Here is a 15856-nt window from a genome sequence, read left to right as displayed (position 1 = left end):
CTTTAAAGTAAGCTATCTGAGGCTCCATTTTATGATATGATCAAAACCAATGTGAAGCAACACCTTTGCCCACAGTCATAATTTTTATACCTGTTTTAAATCCTTTCTTTACAACTAAGATAGTGTAGGAAGATCAACCCCAAAACATGTTGTTAATATTGTTTGGAGAATTAATCAAAATTTCAGCTAGCTGATGATAATCATGAGATTAAAATTGTGGGGTCAAGCTGACCTCCTTTTCACAGTAGTTGACAAGGTTTTCAAAATACAGTGCACAGTACTGACTTTGCAAAAGGTCTCAAAAAGCTTAGCTGTCAAAAGGAATCATGAAACATCTTAACCATAAGTCTGCATAGCATCCACATAGCATCAACATACAATACTGCAGGTTTATAAAATATGACATAATTTACTAGCAATGATACAAACTTTCAGAAGAACTGAAGGAAATAGAATATTTAACCATTAAATAAAGTAACAGTGTTAACACTCATAATGGCAAGAAACTTAAAAAGTAACATAATACTATTAAGCAGTGGAATGTAGACCTTGAATTAATTAATTTCATTTTATGACTTCATACTACCAGATTTAGCTAAGCTCTGGAACAGATCAGTTAAGGACTGGAATAGAGTCACTCTGCACTTCTGTCAGTCTGCCAGCTGAAGTAAAGTAAACCTAGTTTTAGGACACCAAATAGTTCTTTTCAAGTGCTTCCAATTGTAAAAGAAAATAGGGGCCATAAACTGTTACATGATATAATTTTCTAGCATAACCCATTGTGCACAAGCCTATATAAAGGCTTTATAAACCAGCCACTCTTCATAAAACTCTACTCATCCTCAAAATAGATCTTTTCCCCACATTTTTGCTCTAAAAATGTTAAATAAATAATAAATCAGACTAAGACTCCTAAAAGGAAGAAAGTAGATTTGTAGGGCACCTAATTTTTTTTTTTTTTTTTTTTTTTTTTTTTTTTTTTTTGTGGGAGCTAACAGGTATATAACAGATGATGACACTGGAATGGCTTTTTAGTTAATACAGTAGGCTGAGTAACAGGAGATCTGTATTCTCTCCCCTCTGCATTTATATATACAGATATGTATGGCCAAAGTATTTATATCAAGATTTCCAGGTATAACTCCTAAGTTGGTATTATTACCAGGTTTCCTACTTTGATATTTGGGATCCACTGCGAATAAGTGTGTTATTCTAGCTGCGCTAAACATGAAAAGGAAGAAAAATAGTAAAGTCCAAGTATTTTTAAGCTCAACATCCAGTTAATCAGTGGATCCTTTGCAATTTTTTACAGCCTATCCTTCAATAGAAATAACAGGCCAGCCTTTTTCATAGGCTGCTGTTTGGGTTTTTATAGCTGCATTGATTTCTTCTAGTGTTATGAACACCAATCTATATTCAGCACAGCATCCAGAGCATCTGCATCAAACAAGAAATAGTGCCTCATATGAAGCACTACAGATAAAAAGAAAGGTAATAATCTCACTTGAAAAGCATCCCATTCGTCCTGTACACTGAAGGAGGTGTAGGTGTGATTAAAAGACTGGGTTCAGTCAATATATAAATACCAGAGGACAGACATAAAGTCCTATGAAGGAAGGTTGATGTTTAGGACCTGAACATTATTGCCACCTCATTTCTGTTATCAGCTGCTGGAGGGTCCTTTTTCAGCTAGACCATGGTAACCATGATTAGGTTATCATGTATGGTAAGAAAGAAACAGCAGAATTCTTATTTATGATTGCAATAATTGCTATTGATGCATGTTGTTCTCTTGGTTGGCCATAGAATGAAAACTGAAGCTGTTACTACAAATTACTTTCCCAGACACTGAATCCATGCATCCGAACAAAACTCTACTCTTAATGCAATTTCATTTGCATGGCATCTCCTAATTTTCTACAGTCAGCAAGAAATGGGTTCTACAAACAAATATGTGAACTCAGCTTCAGATGTCAAAGTCCTGGCTGAAAATAGCACATATAGAGGGAGCTTCCTCTTTGTGCCCTTCTGCAAATCTGTGTGCCTTCCCTGGGCATGGCCTGATCTGTAGTCCTGTTTGGGGTCTTTCAAAAAACACAAAATAAAACCTCTCAATGCTCTGTTGTTCTCAATTCCCCTGACACCAAAGGTATCTGATTCATCAGAATGAACCTTTTTTGCATGTCAACTTTCAATATGCCAACCCTTACTCAAAGGTGAGCAAGACATTTCCAGGCAATCTGCAGGTAGATGTGTCACAATTTCAATATTTTTTTCAAGCCTTTGTTAATTGTATTGAGTTGCAAACTACATCTTTGTTCTGTAATCTTATATCTCAAGAGAGATGAGTAACTGACAGAAGCAGTAGCCTGCATCTAAATGAGTTAGCTACTAAAGGATACAAGACATTTCTCCTCAGAGCTGCCTAAGAAATTTCAAGATATCAACTGAATTTTAGGATCCATTTTTAGGTTCTATTTCTGGTTTTATTGTAAGTATGCACATTCATGAGGAGAGATAAGGCTGTGTGCTATCATTACTTATTCAAGAAATAAGTATGATTGATTGGTGCACAGAGGACTCCCATGGGAGACTTACAGTCATGGGAGACAAAGTCAACCCATAGCAGCTATGTTTTTAAAATGAAAGGCATATTAATTGTTGATGGGTCCTGTCCTACTCTCTTCTGTTCCTACTTTGTAAGAAACTCAGAATTTAAATATTAAGAGACTGGCATTTAAATATTAAGAGACTGGCAAAGAAAAGTTATAAAAACATCTGGAAAATGCAAAGTATTTTAGGCATCACAATCATTTATTCTATAGGAGTGTATAAAGATGAAAGACATTGAAGACATCTATCCATTCAGAGCCAGTATTCAGTATCAGTTTAAAATGTCCTTCTTGGCAAAAAAGGAAAAAACTATTCAAATAAAAGGTGAAAGTGTGAAGCAGATTTAAATCTCTAAGCAACATTTAATGGTGACAAGGTACTGAACAGTTAATTGAAACATGACTAAAATCCAGTACACAGTTATAGTTGTCACAAAACCTATGTTTTTTAAAAAGCAATTATACAAACCCATGTGTTTTCTGAATAAAGATAAATAATAACTCATCCTGTTCAGTAGAGCTCCCTGATATTTTCATCTATAAATAACTATAGTGAGAGTTTTTATTGCAGCCTATCTCAGGGACAACTAGTTTTCAAATTAAGAGTAAATAACAGACAGAAGAGGAACTGACCCTTACTTCTGAATTTTGAATTTTTTGTTCGTAGTTCAAATAAATGAAGCTGAGGTTCAAATTACCTATGTGACAGTGATACCATCACAATACTCAAGCTGCAAATAAAGCAGCACCGCTAAATTTCCTGTCCATTCACAGAGGATGACAACAGTCACTCAAAACATCCCAGCCAAGGTCAGGTCACCTCTAATACAATGAATGTGCACAGTTATACAAGACAAGCACATGACTTTTCTTTAATAAACCCTGGTGATTTGTGTAGCTATGTCACATACCCATCATTGTCCCAATATAGCACTGACTCAGTAAACATGGAGGAATTCATTACAGTTGGAGAACATTTGACTGTTATGATCAATTAAGCATTTTTATCTAAGTTAATGGAAAGGACTAACCACTAGACTTACAAAACTTTTGGTGAAAAAATGCAGACAAGCCTATATTGCACTATAGCAAGGCAAATTCCATCCTTCATAATATCACACAGACACTACTTGTAACATTTTGCATGGCGAAACATTTTTCCACCTAGACAATCTCTCCCAGGATGCTGCTATTACCAAATTCTGATTTTCTTTTCTGTTAATGTTAAACAGGAAAATTACAATTTGTTCTTCTCCTACAAATCAGGTACATCTCAGGTGTAATTCCCCAAATTAATTTTGTTGAACTTCCCACAAAATTAGCCACTGAAAAGCTGTGTTGTGATAGATAACACGTCCAGCCACATGGCAAACCTGTGCTGGGACAGGCTCCTTGCAGGACCCATGGCCTTATGGAGAGAGAAGCTGGAACAGGTTCATGTTAGGACTTGTGACCCCCATGGGGGACCCACACTGGAGCAGCTTGTTCCAGAAGGACCTGAATATAATTCCTGGCTGGCTATCTTCCATGCAGTTACACTGGAGGGGGACTAACATACAGGGATCTACAAAGAACACAAAGACAGCCACAGGGACTCTCTGTGTTGTATTCCAGGATTTTAGTAAGCTAGAGAAGTGGAATGTGGCCACCAACAGAGATTAATATTTGGAGAAAATACTGGTTAGAAGTTCAAATTTGGGGATTTCAGTGATCAATATAAATGAGAATCCCCATATTAGAAAGCTCAGAATACTCCACCACACAGGAAGGGAAAAGCAGTATTACCAGTGAAAACGACTTCAGAGATTATATGCAAAGGATGACTTGTGTGCCAATACCTTTTCTGACTTCATATATCATGTAGAAACTGAAACAACCCTCCTTATCTGCAATCAAACAGAGAACAAAAACCCTTTGCAGGGGGTGGTTGGAAAGGAGGAAAATTGATTTTCTTGTCATTTGCAACACTGCAAAAATCTCATTGTACAAAAGCTGAAGATGCATCTTGATCTAATTGCTGCCACAGGACAACATTAGTTCAGCTTGATCACTAAGTGCAATGAACACCCTCCCCAGCAGCATAACAAACAAAAATTGCTGCAGAACCATCTTCCCCCTTCCTTTTGCTGAGAAGCTACGCAGCAGCATCTACCCATCTGACTTTGGAAGAGTATGACCTTTACATGGGCTCACAGCTTCTTTTGAGCAGCCACCTGCTTCCTTCAAACATCCCCTGCTCCCCCGTGGTCTCCCATGGGCTGCAGGGACACAGCTGCCTCACCAGGGTCTTCACCACAGGCTGCAGGATCCCTGCTCTGGTGTCTGCAGCACTGCTTCCCCTTCTTCTTCACTGACCTTGATGCCTTCATAGCTGTTTCACATATTCCCAGTCCTGACTTGAGCTGCAGTTGTGCAGGCTTTTCTCCCCTTTTTAAATTGTTATCCCAGAGGTTCTACCATCATTTGGCTTGGCCAACTGGGCATAGGGGAATCTTCCAGCAGTTTGTCACAGAAGCCACTTGTATGGGCTCTCACGCAAAGGCAGACCCAATAGACCTGTGCACTGTTCACAGGACAACCAAAGCAAAGCTGTCTATAACTGCTACTTCAATTCAAGCCACTCAGTCCCATATTTGAATAAGTGATAGTCCTGGGACTGCCACTTCTGCTTCTCTTTATACCTGACATTGATCTTGTTAGCCTAGGTATTAATTTCATGCATCTTGGACAAATTGGTAGTTTAGGTGAGACAAAAGCAATAAAACCAGAATGATCTCTTTAAATGGCAACAATATGATTTTATCAATCTTGTTAGTGTTCATCCCTCAAAGATTTTCACACCACAAATGCCACTACCAGTCCAAGCATACCTAGGCATTTTTAATTTTACTTCAGTTGATGGTTGCAATAACCATTTTATAGTACATATAACCTAGGAGCAATTGTATTCTAACTTTCAAAACTCTAAATACCTGTCTGATAATATCCTTGCAAAAACTAATGAACTAAAGGAACTGATAGTCTGCAAGACTGAAAACTGTTGTTCACAGCTATCTGTACGTTACTCAACCACGGCTCTAAAGGACATTTTACCCAAATATGGATTAATGGACTGTACTATTATTGCTTAGGCATTTATTCTAACTCCTCTAGATAACAGGACAGAAAATGACAACAGTCAAGAATAGTTGGTTATTGGAAGTCTACTGATGCCACTATCACAGATCAAACTCTGCGTTCAGTCACCAATGTAACAAGCGCACGAGAGGCGCTGGCAGGGCGGGGCTCGGCCAAGAGCTCCGTGCCCGGGGTGGCAGGGCCGGGACCGGCAGGGCCCCGTTGTCCGCCCAGAGCGGGGCCGCAGCTCCATGCCCGGGAGAGCTCCGTTCCCTACCGTCGGGCAGCCGGCCGGGACCGGCAGGGCCCCGTTGTCCGCCCAGAGCCGCCTCCCCCGCGGCCCCGGCGCTCCGCCCCAGCCGGCCGAGGCGGGGCCCGGCGGCTCCGCGGCGGCACCAGCGCGGCCCCGCTCGGCGGCAACGCGGCCCCGCTCGGCGCCGGCGCCCGGCCGGAGCTCCTGCGGTGCTCCCGCCGGCGAGATGGGGCTGGAGCCGCTGTACCAGGCCTGGAGCTACTTCAGGCGGAGGAAGTTCCGGGAGTGCTCGGATGTCTGCTCGCAGATTCTGGAGAGGCCGCCCGGCGAGCAGGTAGCGGGGCCGGGCCGCGGCGGGAGGCGGCGGTGAGGGGCGGAGCGGCCGCGTCCCGGCTGCCTCGGCGCCCCGGGAGCCGCTGCGCCTGCTGCAGCCGCCGGCGGGGCCGGGTGCCGCCCGGCAGCGAGGCAGGAGCGCTGGGCCGCGCCAAGCTCCCGGGGCAGAGGCCGGGCAGCGCCGCCCCTCCACTCTCCGTCTCCCGGCGCCGGCGCTGCGGCTCCGCCTCAGACACGCCCCGGGGGAGCCCCCCCGGCCCGGCCCGGCCCGGCGCCAGCGCTGGGAGGGGGAGCGGTGCTGCGGGCGCCGCCGGAGAGCTGCCGTGACTGCCGGGGGCCAGGCTCTTCCAAATGCTGAGAACTTTAACCCACTCAGCATTTTGGGGAGTTAAAGAGAGACAAGCTGAGATTAAAAATCAGGTCTGCTAGGGATGTTCCTGTTGATTTTATACTGCTGTTTAGATATCATCGCTGCTGTGTGGACCAAATCACATAAGATTAAGAGATACCATTTTAGCTCAGCTCACCTACGAGCCCTACCTTGGGACAGGAGGCATTTGCTTACCTCTCTCTGCTCTTTTTCCAGCTGCAGAGTCTCTGGAAACGTAGGACATGTTTTTCAATATCTACATATTTTCCCACCCTTCTGTAAGAGTAAAGGATTTGGGAAAGTTGTTTCTGGATTAATATTTGCAAGCATGTAAACATTTTCTTTGCCATATTTTAAAAAGAGTAATTGAACACTCTTCATCTTAAACACTTTACTGTAAACTTCTTAGTCTCAAAGCGTCCTACAGACAGATGTTTAAAGAATCTTGAATGCAGTTCTTTTTGTCACAAAGGACAAGCCTTTAAAGAAAGCTGCATGGTCACACAATAGTGTAAATATAAAGCCCAGTAATTGTTTGAACTGATTTAGGATAGATATTGAAAAGATTCTTTTTTTATGTTTTACACTGTAAGGCACCACCAAGGAGCCATCAGCAGAGACATTTTTAGTGGAGAAAGTATTCCAAGAACATTATTCCTGATCCCTAAATGGGACTCAGTATTGTTAGTATGGGACTAGCATTGTTCCATGCTAGTGCTGTATTATTTATATGTATATATATTATTGGGTCTTTATATATAAACTTTTGCATATATGTCATGGTTTGAGCCTGGCACAGAGCCAGTGCCCCCATGAAAATGCCTCACCCTGGTGTCTGCTGTGAGATGTGACCAGGAATAAGCAAAACAGGCTCCAACTTAAACATAAATAACACTTTATTACCTAAAACTACAGGAAAAAATAGGAAAGACTATAAGGAAAAGAAAAAGAAATTGAAAACCTTACAAAAACCACTTTTCCTCCTCCCCACTCCCTGACTTTCCCAATCCAATACATTCTCTCAAAAATACCAACTGCCCAGCCTTGGCCCCACACGTTAGTATACTCAAACTGCAGTTCATGGAGAGGAAAAGGAGTCCTTCTTGTTCCATAGGCTTTTCCTGGAAACAGTGAAATCCCGGATGCTTCTTTGTCACTTTGGCACCGCCCGGAAAGTCCATTTCTGCCGCTTGTGACATGTTCCTTCCATGCTCAGTGCTCTCACCACTGAGACATGGCCAGAGCTGCTTTTAGGGTGGTCTTTCAAGGATGCCTTGTCTCACTCCAAAAAGGCACAGTCTCTGCTTTTGGGACAACTGTCCCCCCCATATATTTCCAACCCCCTGGGGCCGGGGGGTCCTCACAAATGAACCCTCCTGGTTTTGAGGCACTGCCTCCCCCTAAATGCAGTCTGTGTCACAGGAACAACTGAGTCCATGGCTACAAGAAAACGTCCAGCCCAAAGGCCACTCCAAATCATCTCTCCCCATCCAATCATCTCCACAAACTCCGGGCCAAGGTCCTTATCTCATATCATCTCTCATCTCCCTTCTTATTCAGCTTCGAGGAGGATTAGCATTTTCACAAGGCCCCAATCATGCAGGAAAGGGTTAAAAGTTTTCAGTCTCTGTCTGTCGGTCCCGGAACGGCTCCCACGCATGCTGCCCACACGCTGCCGCTGCGGCCGGGCAGTCTTCCTCCCCCTTCTCGCTGGCTGCTCTCCTGGGGGGGGGAAGGGGGGCTGGCTGCTCGAGGGCTCGATGTCTCTTGGGGCTCCCCCACCCTTCCATCCTTGGAGCCCCCCCGAAGCCCCCTCAACCCCATTTCTGTCCAGGCCCTGGGCCTACCACGTGGCTGGCCCCTCCCCCGCCCAGCAGCAGCGGGCCGGGCGAGGGAGAGAGGTCTGAACTCCTCGGCCGACGATGTCCAAAGAGGAAGTGCCAGGGCAGTGCCTTGCTTTTAACCCCTGTGTATTCTCGGAGGTGTGTCCAAAACCCACTGGCCACACCGGACGCCAGTCTCAAACCCAAAACCTTCATTGGTTTGACCACAGCTTCCCAGAATTCCCAACTTCTTCCTGGTCAAACCATGACAATATAGAAGGACAACCCTTGATTTGTAAAACAAACACTTGAAATAGCCCAAATAACAGTAAATAAGAGTTGTAAATATCAAGATGCTTCTGTTGCTCTTAATTTATAAAGTTTTTAATGAGTAAAACATTTTTCAATCTGTGATCCCAACATGGGAATGTAAAGACAAGTGCATTTCTACTCTGTGCTTAAAATGGTATTTTATGTCATGTTGGGCACCGGAAAACAGACAGACGAATGACAACACTTGCAGAAAGTTTGGATTAAGTGAGCTGCTGTGCAGCATGAGGAATACTCAACAGCTTTAATCGCTGTGCCATCTGTTCTTATCCTCTTGTCCCATATTCTGCTAAGCATGTGCTCCCCAACCTCTGCAACCAGGCAAAGAGGGTTCTTGGAGGAGCAGTAGCCTCTGTCACTGTTCAGGGACTCACTTCTTTGAACAGCATGGGTTAGGATACAATTTCAGCTACAGGAGGTGGTGTCCTTTAAAGACATGCCCAGGTGGAGTTAAACAGTTACTCTTACAGGTCAGGGCTTTTTCATGCTCAGACAACTGGCCTTCTCCCTTCTCAGACATGGAATGTAACAGCAAGTGAGTAAAGGAAGAGACCAACATTGCCCAGCTGGAAAGTGTTTTCATGCCTGAAAGAGATGGCCTTTCCTGTGTGAAAGCCTGCACTTTTTTCCCTTCTTGTCTGCTAAGTGGTAGCACCACTCCTGCTCCATTGCATCTGCAGCAGTGTCCTAGAGCTATGGGCTGCTGAAACCAGCTTTTTACAATAGCCTTAGAAGTTGGTGCATTTTTGCCACTACACTTTAAAATGTAGTAAGGAATTTTCTTGACCTATGTCTTGATTTACCACTCCCTGTACATATGGCATACAGTATTCAGGATATGTTTGGATCACAAGTATAATAATGATGATAAGTTCTCCTTCAAGAACTGGGCAAATGATGATATAAAGACCTTAAAAATAAGTTTAGTGATGATCCAGTCAATAGTCACATTTTCATACATTTAGAGGCTGTCTTAATTGGTGCAGAACTCTCTTTGAACCCTGTCACCAGATGCAGTAAGCCCTAGGAGGTTTTTAAAGTACTTTGTTGACCTTTTAGCTAACTAGGCATGAATCAGAAATTTTCTTACATAGCAGTATCAAATGCTGTGCCATTATAAATCTTGAATTCTTAAAGGGCACAACAACAAAATCAATGAAGTTTTCATGAAGAGTACATAGAAAATAACATTGTGATAGAAGAATAATTAGCTGCTACTGGGTTACATCTTATGGAAGATTAATTTTTTTCTATAAAATATCCTGTGCACGTCTTAATTTAAGAATTAGAAATATAAATTGTATTTGTGGAATTCACTTCTGTATTATCTCAGGATAAATAAAAACTATTTCGTGTGACTGGTATTTGGTCATAGAAACATGTAAAATACTGGTGTTCAGTCTAATTATTTCCTATTGTAAGCAAACAGGCCTTGCCTTCTGTGTTTATAGTAATAGCATGACCTAGAGGAAATACAATCCAGGACTGTCTCTGTTGATCATCCTGATTAGTCACCTAATCTGATTACTCTTTGTGTTCCATATGTAGGATTCAAGGCAATAAACAGAACCCATGTATGAGGCCTGCTCTAGTTTAACAATAGAAAAAAATTGCCTGATACAATTAATAGATATATAGTGGATGTTGTTCCTTTAACTTAATTAATGGTCTTCCGTGAGGATTTGCTTTTGTTCATTCATCCTTTCTTCTCCCATGTTGAATTTTCAGCTGCTATAATTTGCATACTTGTTTTTGTAACATCATAATGAAGTTATCATGGTTATGTTTATGGGCATTGAACTTGATTTGAAAAAGCATCTTCAACTGAAATCACTTGCTGGTGCAAAAGACTGTAAGTTTATGCACAAAAATAGTAACACTGAGAGTGAAGTCACTGTTCCTGGATAAAGGTTTGGGGTTTTTTTTCTGTGTTTCTGCTCTTAATCATTTGAAGAGCATTTTCAGAATATAATGATTTTAATATTTTGCATGTATTAAATTGTACTTACCTAAAACTAATTGTAGAGTGAAGCCTTATTCTAATACAAGGTATGTAATATATTCCCTCTTTCAGGCTGTAAGCGTCAAAAAACTTCATTATTCTAAGTATTTTTGGTATTCACATAAACTGACTTTACATTTTAATGTTAAAGTGCCCTCAGTGGATTTAGGGATCTGGATTAAATAGTTCCTTCATTAGTTTTACAATCTTTTTACTTTCAAGGCAGCTTTATATGTGTAAATGATAAGTAAATTTGAGCTTTTGTTTTGAGAGACAAGCTTACAGGGCAATGCTATTTGTTAATCCTCTCAAAATCTAGTTCCTGTGGATTATTTGCATGTGTAGCAGCTGCTGGATCCACCCATGTTAAAATATGTTATATTCTAATGTAATTTTTGTTATTCCACACTTTTGCTTAATTTGAGGATCCAGTTATCTGCTTGAGAGTTATTTAAAATCTAAAGTTATTTCTTGTCAAAAACTGAAACAATGTGTTAGTATGTGTGAACAATACATACTGTTACCTACAGTTATGAGAATGCAATGGTTTTAATATTATTGATCAAATCTACTTTTTTGCCAAAATCATGAGGGATGTAATTTCTGAATTTTATTGTAATATAAGGGCTCCTACATAAGCAAATTAATTTGATTTTTAAATTATTTTTGAAAGTAATGAACAATGCCTAAAGTAAGATACACATCTGTAACATCAAGGCATTTTTGTATCAGTGTTGACATAATATTCCAAACTTGTCCTCATTAGTTACTGTAGCACATATGGTATGGAAGACCTCCTACTGTTCTTAAAACCATCTTCATATGGGCTGTAGTGCTCAGACACAATGGGGTGAACAAAATGTAAGCTGAAATATCCCAATATCCTTTATTACTTAGAAAGCTGAATAGTTTGGTTTTTTTAGAAAAAAAATGCTATACATAAAAGAATTGTAGTAGTTCATTTAATCATTCAACTGAAATGCAAAGCCAGTTTCAGTGCCTTAGTCAGGCCCAGGTACATCACAGTAAACTGAGATTAATCCCTGAATAATGTTCAGTTCCATAGAGTACTCAATGTGCAAGATGTGTTATGCATTCTAACAGCAGTGAGCAACTTTTTGGTTCCAAATACAATCCTTTAAAGGCCACAAATTCCAATACAGTACAGAAGGAAGATGTCCTTCACCAGTATTCTGGGTCCCTGCTGTCATAGAATGTACTGAGTAAAAATGTTCAAATTGGAAGAAGCAGACCATGCTTCATACTACAGAGGGATGATTTTGACATTGCCATTCTCCTGGTGGGCAGAAGCCAGCTCTGTGTCTTGGCTGCAAAGCAAACAGCACCAGGACAGTGCTTGAGCTGGGGGAAGACATCGGTGTCATCTAATAGCAGTCTCTGATACTGATGCATACAAGGAGGTTATCAAGAAAATGGAGCCAGGGACCACTTGCAATGGTGCAGGGAAGTGAAGGAGGCTTTGGCTTGGTATGGAGGAAAACATTTCTCTGTAGGGATAGTCAGCAGGCAAACAGGTTGCCCAGCGGCACTGTGCAGCCTCCATCCTTGAAAGTTTTCAAGATCCAATTGGATCTTGAGCAATCTCAACAAGATCAGTCTTGCCTTGAGGGCTTTGGACTAGAGACACTTTCAGAAGTCCCTTTATAGTCTGAATTGCTTGAAGATTGTGTATTCAGTCCGATACAGTTGGTTTAACTGTGATAGATTTATACAATACCAGATATGCAAGAAATTTTTCACTACCTCTAGGAGCAGAAGTGATCTGACACTACGAAACAGTGATTTAGAGAAAGTAACATTCATCTCCCACCTTCCTTGTCCAAAGCTAAAGTAATACATTAGGAAAAACTAATCCCCAGTCCCTGGAAGTGAAGAGTAGTTTAAATATTATGTAGACATGATAATTACACATTAATTGGTGATAAACCTAAATTTTTTTCCTGTCAGTATTTACTCAATTTTACTAGAAGTTTTCAAGTAGATGCAAGTTTCAGCTTTTTTACTTACAGTAAACTTCATCTGGTAGCTTTTCTTTTGGTTTTTTTGGGTTGTGCAATAGGCTGTTCGTTTGACATTTATTCCACTTACAATATTACTGTCTAAGTGCAATGAATACATCATTTTAATCATAAAAGTACCATGAAAAAGCCGTAGAATTTTCTTTTGTTTTCTTGAGTGGTGTCATTGTGATCACCAGCAGCAGCTGAAAAAAGTGTGCAAAAATGGATTTTATTAAGTAGGCATTCTAAAGATGATGGTGTAATAATCTGGTTAATTTTTAGGAGATGTGCATACATCTTCCAAGTTCATTTTATTTTAATCTATCATTTTTCAGCTTCATAATGCTTGCATGTTAATCTAAGATTTGGCTAGATTCAGCAGAAGCAAGAAAGCAAAGGTGTCAAAAAGATACACTTACTGCAAATTTACTTTCATTGTGCAAAACATTGATTAGCTTCATAACGTGTGTAAGTTGAGATAGTGTACTAAAATGGAAATCTGGATATATGTGTCAGAGAGAAAATGTGCAGAATGAGGTCGTCACGGAGTATGAATACACTTTTATTGTTGTTTTTATTATTTGGCATTTCCATTCCTTAGTTTCTATTTTCTCTCTTTACAGGAGCTTGATTCTGAATACACTGTGTTTCAGGTAAAGTTCTTTCCATTAATTCAATCATTAGATGCAATCATTGGGAAGAATTTCTAATACTCTGAATAATACTTGTTTGTAGTTATGTCCTCAATAGCATAGTTTTTTTGTTGTTGTTATTGGTAAGGCATTACTTTTGATAAAGGGAAGATTTTTGATATTTTGAACAGGCAGCTTTTATATTTGATAGAATTTTATTTCTCTCATATTTTTCCTATATCTTTTTTCAGCAGTTCAGTGCTTTCTAAAAGCTAAATTGAATCTACCTTGAACTGAATGACCTTCATCTGCAGATGAGATTAGGAAGAAAATGTGCCATTTTATTTAATGCATGGAATGGTGAGCCCCTACCCATGCTCTTCCTGCTCTTGCAGCTCCGGCTCACTGCTTGCCTTGTGCAGTCCAGTAGCCTTGTAGGTGCATGATGATGATTTGCATAAGTGATGGAAGACTGAGAGTAATTAATTAATTTTCCCTCTGCCCACATTACCTCTAGATTATTGCAATGGCAAGAATAGCATTGGGCAGGTGATGGCATCTCTTGGCTCCAGCCTACAGTCAGAAGAGATTAAATGCAATGTGAAATGGCATTTTTAAATACAGCTCCATAACATATTTTAAAGGTCTTTACTCCATGAATTCATGCAGGTTGTTTACATGGAGAATGGTTTCACTGCAACACTGCTGGATATCTTCTTGAATGTAATTATTACCCTTCACAATGTAGTTGTGTTCTGGGGTTTTCATTGTGTATGGAATAAAATTTATTATAATAGAAAGGATTATTGGGGAATACAAGCTCTTGAAAAAGTATGTTACCATGTTCAGAGAAAACAAAGTCTATATTTTTAATTTGGTTTTTGTACTCTTCAGGATCAAGAAGAAAATACTTGATTCAGTTACAAACTTCACAAAAACTGAGTGAAAAACACTCTGTCACTTCTCTTTCTGGAATTTAGACTTACATGCTGTATACTGTATACTTATATACTGCATCACATTTCTGTACCTCTTTAATTGCTATTAGGTATTGTAAATTTTGTTCTGATTATGAGTTAAGCAAGCTAAATTTGTTATGTTGTGAATATGTGGGTCATCAGAAATTAGCTCCCCTTTCCTTTTCCTATCATATAAATGCCTTTTTATAAAAATGTAGTTTATCTTCATAAGCTCCAGACATGGTGCTTATCACAAAATACAAAATTATCAGTCCCACAAAGAGAAAGCAGATAATCTGTAATCTACAAACAGATGTTTAATTAAGGACTACTGTGTGATATTTGAATTTTTTGTTGGCTGTGAGGCCTTGGACTAGGAGCTTTACACTGGAAGGGATGCCTAAGGAATCTATTTTTTATGGCAGATATTTGCCTAGTAATGACAAAGAGACATGTTGATTTTAAAAACACATTTTCACATGTTAGTTAGTGGAAAAATTACAATAATACACTTATGCCTATGTAAAGAACTGACCTAAGTTTTAGCAATTAGTGTAGAGGAGTTACTACTTCCGATTTCCAGGAAAAGATCATTACTATGGGCAGGTTTTCTTATTTCTAGTAAGAAATTAGCCTGTGCTTGGCTATGCAAGAGTTCTAATTGGAGAATATTACCTGTAGAGACATGGTCATGTTGACTGCAGATGTACATGTCTTTGAAAAGAACAGAGTAGCATCAAGGTATTAAAAATTCAACAAACTAAATACTTCATAGAATAATGAAAAGCTGTAAAAGGTGTTGAACATCTAACAGAAATCTCAAAATTACTTAAAGGCTGTCATCCTACTACATAAGAATAAACTAAGAGAAAATAAAACAAATGTGGATTATGACTGTCTGGCCTAGATTCAGATCATCCTTCTGAATTCTCTTTTCTTCATTCTTGAACAAAAATTTCCAATTGTGGTTGAATCAGCTGGCTGACGTCCTCCTTCTGCTTGGAAGAAAGCACTTTTTAAAAGAATAGTTAAATATTTCAGCATCTTTAGATACGCTTTCTTTTTGATTGACACAACTTTGCATAGAAGTATAAGGAAAGTCTAGAGGAAATGACAGAGTGAATGAAAAATGTCTTATTAAATGATTACTTAAATTATTAAATAAACTTGAGTTTCAGATCTTCTCATACCTCTTCCTTAAGGAACAAACATTTCCATGTGTTTGACCTTTATTTCTGTTAAGACAGTCTGTTTCTATTTTGAAAGGTCTCCTTAGCCAATATTAATATGCTTTTCCACCAGATTGCTGTACTCCGTGTTAGAAAGGAAGCAAAATCTAATTATTTTGGCAGTGATTTTTACTCTGGATAAAAACATCTGTTCAATATCTGATGGAAGATCAGG

General features: G+C 39.9%; 1 protein-coding gene across 1 annotated transcript in view; it reads left to right on the top strand.

The window, feature by feature from the left end:
- The first annotated feature begins 5923 nt into the window (after positions 1-5923).
- Positions 5924-15856, top strand: part of TTC8 (tetratricopeptide repeat domain 8) — a 43096-nt gene continuing 33163 nt past the window's right edge. Inside the window, exons 1-2 of the mRNA XM_074542505.1 lie at positions 5924-6316; positions 13485-13514. Of these exons, the coding sequence (XP_074398606.1) occupies positions 5981-6316; positions 13485-13514 (366 nt within the window). The 5' untranslated portion in view covers positions 5924-5980. The remainder of the gene's footprint in view (positions 6317-13484; positions 13515-15856) is intronic.

This window comes from Zonotrichia albicollis, chromosome 6 (genome assembly GCF_047830755.1).
Source record: "Zonotrichia albicollis isolate bZonAlb1 chromosome 6, bZonAlb1.hap1, whole genome shotgun sequence".
Classification (NCBI taxonomy): domain Eukaryota; kingdom Metazoa; phylum Chordata; class Aves; order Passeriformes; family Passerellidae; genus Zonotrichia; species Zonotrichia albicollis.
The sequence above is the reverse complement of the archived record's forward strand: the minus strand, read 5'-3'. Positions and strand labels throughout refer to the sequence as shown.